This window comes from Bos javanicus, chromosome 7, assembly GCF_032452875.1.
Source record: "Bos javanicus breed banteng chromosome 7, ARS-OSU_banteng_1.0, whole genome shotgun sequence".
NCBI classification, from domain to species: Eukaryota; Metazoa; Chordata; class Mammalia; order Artiodactyla; family Bovidae; genus Bos; species Bos javanicus.
The window spans coordinates 99,666,300-99,672,299 of NC_083874.1; the positions used below are offsets into that span (position 1 = coordinate 99,666,300).

Sequence of the window (6,000 nt, forward strand, 5' to 3'; positions counted from 1 at the left end):
ATTTTAAACTGTTCTACTGATGAAAACGATACACTCGCATGCCTAGGCATGGCTAATAATAGTCATTTTATAGAGGTCATTTAGGATGTAAGGAAACAGGGTGCAATTACTACTCAGTGGCCCAGAGTCAATTTTTATATTACATGTCTAATCATGATGACTATATATGAATGAAAATGTGGATGTACAGAGTTAACCTTCATACTTTTGGAGATGTACTTTCAAGGGTATGGACACAAACATTTCTAGGGGTTAGTATCTTCCCAATCTTCATCTTGTCAATAATTGGCCTGTCAATTCATCTTTTTCTAAACACAGATTGCTACTGTTAGGTGACTGTATGCTCCTCAGTTTTTGTCTTGTCACAACAAAGATTTGGAGTGACGGACATTAAAGCCTTCTCGGCGTGTCACAGCTCTGGGGTCTTGGACAGACCGTTATAGCTCTCAGGTCGTGAACGGACCATGTTATAGCTCTTAGACAAATCAGTGTTACAGTTCAGTGTTACAGCTCTGTTTTATTTAGAAGATAGCAGGAAAATCCATCTTCGAGGCTTGAGGGCACTTAGATCCAAAGACGCGAAGAGAAGAGGGCCCCAACACGTGCAGGGGCAGGAAAGAGAGAGAGACAGCCCTTTGGCTCCTCTTTTTATGTGTTTTTTTCCCTTCCCCCTGGGGCTGCCCTAGGCAAATTTGCTTAGTCAGGAATGCTGTTCTACCTAAGTCCTTACTCCGGTCCTCGGATCTTCCTTTAACCTTCCTCTGTTCTATTTTTGCGGGCTTTTCCCTTCCTTGTCTTTTAGCCACCGCCATTTTGGACTCCTTTTCCCTATTCTAACTACCTAACATTACAATTAAAATAACTATTTTTGCCACCAATAAACTTTTATAGAAGAGCAGAATGATTGCTATGATATGGTATGCAGCCTTTTCAGAACTGCAAAGATTTAAAGAAGTGCTTTAAAAGTTTAAATCAGTTTTATTAATATATTAACGAAATGCTGCCACATTACTCTGCCCTTTGAATTGTTTTGTTTTCACTAAACTGGTGATCAGCCAAACTTCAGACTTTTATTACTGGAAAGTATTTTGAATGAAAGTATCTACAACTAGTCACACTTCTCCTGGAAGTCAGTGGAACTCATGTGTGAGAAGGCCAGGCTTCCAGCAATCTGAGGCTCTGGAGCAAACTTCTTTGTATAAAGTTAAATGAGTCCCAGGGGGTTCTTCACTTGTGACCTTGGTAGTACTTGGTCTTGGACAAGCCTTTTCCTTCCTGTGAATGCAAGGCATGAAGGATGTTGCCACCCCCTCCTAGCTTCTCATCCCAGATCCAAACAGCTGCACTGAAAACATTTCTTGCATGGGCTATATACAGGAAGGTTCAACATGTACTTCTAAAGGGATAATTACACACCATATAAAAGAAATAAAGCAACATATAAAGTATTCCTGCTTATACGCAGCTAAAAAAACCCACTTAGATAGCCATCCATGTAATACCAGGGATAGAAGCTAGTCAGTAGTAATGTTACTACTAGACTTTACAAATATTTTTCTCTTTGAAATATGAGTTGCCAGGCATCACTATAATTTATTCTATTAATTCTGCAGTGCCTAATACGGAGGATTAATTCAGTTTCATGAAATTAGGTACCCAAAAGCCCTGTATTCCACCTCATTGTATACTCTTCTTGATTTGGTTTTGGAATGTGCTCTCTTAGGTTAAACTTCCTATTTAAAATGAAAATGTACATTATTTATGCAAAAAGAACTTGCATCAAACTAAGCCTCAACAGAAATAGCAGGCAGTTTTGTGTTTTCATTACCTAAGTGTAAAACAACTAAAAAACAATGAGATGTGCTACCTTAACTTACAGCATATGGCTTTTAGTAGAATTCCAAATATAACATATGAAGTAACATGCAGATTCTGGTTTCCTGAGTTACCAGCGCGTGTTCTACTCTAGAACAAACTGGAATGAACACTGCTGACAATGCTAAAATACTCTTAAGTATGAATGCTTATCTCCACTGTCAATCCTGTTTCAGAACTAATACTGGAGATAACCTAGTGAGACAACCTAAAGTGCACAGTCAAGTGAAAAAAGAGATCTCTAGATAATAAGAAAAGTAAGTTAAAGTGCCATTTAAAGTCCACCATTAAAAAAGTATGTGGTAAGTTTTAAGGAGTAACAAAGCAAATGTCTATTTGGTATTAAAGTTTGTTACTTTCCCAAATGCATTATTTCATTAAATGAGTACACCCACATGATTTTATCTGTAGGATCTTTAAATTAGCATATTTCTAATTATATCCAAAGAATACAGTCAGTAAAAGAATATGCCAACTGAGAGGCAAATGCCATTTTCCATCATTAAGTAAAAATATCAGCTAAGAACAGACCCCTTTATATCCCTAAATGAGCTTTGAGTTAAATTTTATTAACTAGCCAACAGATCAGGCAATTAATAGGCTAGCTTTGAAAGAAACAATTCTGAACATCCAATAATTACTCGACCCATTCTTCAATCATTGCTTATGACAAACATAATGCTGGAATTCCTCTGGAGATGTGTGAATGTGGATGCTTGGTGTGGGAAGCTAAGCGGCTGTTTCTTGCTTTTCCCTCTGTGCGGAATGACTGCTCTATCCTGGATATAAGAAGAACCAGGTCACACAGACTCTAGGTGGGACCTCCAGTGTTAAAAGGCAGGCAGGTGGAATAAAGAAAGAAACTACCTGTCTGCTGCCAGATGGAAGCAGGGACGCTAAATCCGAATCCAGAAGGATGTTTGATCTAAGGACTACGGAATTGCCCTTCACCGAATCTACGGCCCGCTCACAAGGTACGCAGCGGCGCCCCCAAAGGTCAGACTCCTGTTTACCTCTCGGGCGATGAACTGGCTTGGGTTCAGGCGGCCAAACCGCCACGCTGGGTTACTCATCTCCAAAGAAACCAGCCCCTCCACGTGGCTTGGGTAGAAAGAGAGTCAATGAGAAGAACCGTTGTTTGGGATGAGTCAACCCTGCCACCAGAAGCACTACTCGGGGGAGTTGAAATAATCAGCTGCTATCCCCAGCTTTTCAGGGGCACGTTTCAGCCGAGGGTAAAGCGCTGGGGCGAGGGTGGGCTCGGGGGGACCAGCTGTCCTCCCGGTGCGCCCCCCCAACCCCGAACCCCAGGCAGCGCCAACTCCCAGGTTTCAGCGAGGCGCGGCGCGCGCCGCCCTGCGTGGCTGTGATTGCGGGTTTTAATTAGGGAGGAGGCGCGCGGGGGCCGACTGGAGCAGTAAAAGTTATTATTTTATTTGTAAAGGGGGCCTGATTCTTGCAATAGAGGCTGGTTCCTCCACCCGGGCGGGCAGCTCTTTCGGGGAGGGGTTCCCGGAGAACCCCCGTTCCGCGCGCACCCCTCTTCCTGCTGGATGCGCCCGCCCCGTGCATCCTCGGAGGGGCGGGCTCGGCCCGGAGAAGGTGCGAGAGAAGCCCCGCGGGGCTGACCCGACCCTCTGGCCCAGGCCGACGCCTGCTCGCCCCCCCGCCTTCACTCCCCTCCCCTTCCTCCTCCTCCCGGGCGCCCTGGGCTGCGCACACCGGCTGGCAGAGGCCACAGGAGGCATGTCGCCCAGGAAAGGGGGAGCATCCCAGGACTCGGGGTGAGCCCCGCCTTCCCGCCGGCGGGTTAAGGAGGCCTGGGGAGGGGGCCCCCCGGGGGAGACCCCCAACCCGTTCCTCCCGCTCGCGCCCCGCAGGGTGGCCCGCCGCCGAGGCCCCGACCCTCGGAGTCCTGGCCGAGGACGCGGCCGCTTTGTCTGGGCTCAAGGCGCGTCTGCGGAGCCCACCGAACCCGGAAGATTACCGAGAGCCTCGACCCCCCACCCCCAAGCCCAGCCTCAGCCTCTCCCCCCTTGGGCGCCGGTTCACCACTTCCCAAAAGACCCCTTTGTCCGTCTGCAAAGCCCCAGGTCTACCCGGGAATGCCCACCCATTCACCCCCCGCCCCCCCCCCCCCAGAGTCCTTCTCTGACAATCGAGCCAGGCTGAAGGTTCAAGCCAACCCCTCCCAGTGTGAAGGACCTCACACAGTTCGGGGACCCCCTCCCCGAATAGCCCATTTGGAGATTTATTGAGGCATAACAACCATCCCGCACATGCCTTTTTGGCTTTTTCATTCTCTTCAGTCCCCTTCGACTACTTCTGTGTTAATTTTCTATCAAAGAACAGCGTCTTCTGTACAGATAAGCCGGCGTTTTGTTCACTTAAATTCTCATTACTTAGGGAAGAGCAGGAATATTAAGAAATGGAGCGCATTAAGTTTAGTGTGTGTGTGTGTGCGCGCGCGCGCGTACACACGTTTTAGCCGTCCTGTGCCCCCGCCTCCCCACCCCAACGTGCAAGGGTTCTATCTTCGTCCTCATCTTTAGGGAAAAGAAAAACCAGGCTGGCATCTCTGCCAGTGTGGAGTTTCCGATAGCGACAGCAGACACCTCCGGATGAGGCAGGATTTCCGAAACAGGACTTCGAGCAGAGTTGACAACCAGGGGTCACATTCTCAGAAAAGAAAAAAAAAAAAAAGAACGCTTCCAAGCTCTGTAAGCAACACAAAGTTGCAACCACCTCCTGGGTAAACTTCAAAGTCACAGAGGCTGGGGGGAGGGAGGAAGGAAGTGTGATATTTAGAGAACTGACTAGGGTGAAGGAAGATTCTGAACTCATCTAGACAAACTAAAGAAAAAGCAGAAATCTAGTCTCTGTGAAGTCGAACCCAGTTTCCAAAACTGTAACCATGACGCCCATGCATTTGACCCATGGACAGCAAACAAGGAAGTATCACTGGTTGACCTGGAGTTTCTAATTCAAATGATGATACACAGATCTAACTAGAAGCCAAAACACACACACACACAATTGTAAAGAAGAGGAGACGCTTTTCCTACTTTCTAGGCTTTAACTTCAGCCTTTCAGGAAGCCAGCTTCTGCTGGTACCTCCCTTTAGAGCTAGCACAGAGAAAGACGGAAGGGCAATAAAGACATCTGGACCGAGTTCTGCCCTGGGACTAAAAAGGGCAAGGGTGCCCGTTCTTTGTTGACACTCTGCGGGGACTTCTTTGGCTTGCGAGCCCCGGCACCAAGGCAACTGTCACTATCACCGCGCAGGGCAAGTTGAACTCCTACTGAGAACCCGCCGTGGAGAAATCACACACCTCAACAACATCCTTTGTTATTTACTTCACCAGACTAAGCGCTCACAGGCGGACCCCACCGCCAACACAACCCCAACCCTCACTCGATCGCTTCAATTCACATCTCATTCACGGCTGGACTTTTTGTCAGATCCTAGAATGAAGCTTTGCATTTACCCGATGAGTTGCGTCTCCTGGTGCTCCTCGGTCCGTGCCATCTCTTTTGTCTTATAAAAGATCAGGAGCAGACTGATCGTGCAGATCGTCCACCTCTTCCTGATGGAGCGCATCTTGGGTGCCCGGGAAACTCCTGGTGGCCCCAGCTCCCTCACCTCCTCTTCATAGAAAGATTCCTTTAGAGGGAGAGGTAGTCGCGGGGCGGGGGGGCAAGATCTGTAAAAGCCGAGGAGACCGTGGAGCCGGGATCTCCCCAGCAGGTCTCGAGGGTCCTCTGCGGCCGACCTCCGGCTGGTACCCGAGCGCTGCGCCGGGCTCTCTCTCTCGCGGTTCCCTCCAGCTCTGCCCGGGTCGGTCCAGCGCCTCCTCCCTGGGGCTTCGGTTCCTTTGCAGGAGAGACACCTTGTGCATTGGAGGTGGCGGCCGCTTCTGCAGCGGGGTTCGGGGGCGTCACTGGCCCTTCCCTTTTTGCTAGCATGGAAATGATGAGCAAAGCCAGCCAATCACGGCGCCGAGGGGGCGGAGGCTGCTGTTGCCTTCGGTCTCCGGCTGCTGCTTGCAGAGTAACGTCGCCGGCATTGCCTGCGCGGTGCGTAGAGAGGAAGCTCGCGAGCTCAGTCGTGTACAGACACAATCG

General features: G+C 48.9%; 1 protein-coding gene across 1 annotated transcript in view; it reads right to left on the reverse strand.

Moving 5' to 3' along the window:
• The window catches only part of ST8SIA4 (ST8 alpha-N-acetyl-neuraminide alpha-2,8-sialyltransferase 4), a 103,115-nt gene extending 97,494 nt beyond the window's left edge, over positions 1–5,621 (reverse strand). The window contains exon 1 of the mRNA XM_061424470.1: positions 5,364–5,621. Within this exon, the coding sequence (XP_061280454.1) occupies positions 5,364–5,476 (113 nt within the window). The 5' untranslated portion in view covers positions 5,477–5,621. The remainder of the gene's footprint in view (positions 1–5,363) is intronic.
• Between the last annotated feature and the right edge of the window lie 379 nt (positions 5,622–6,000).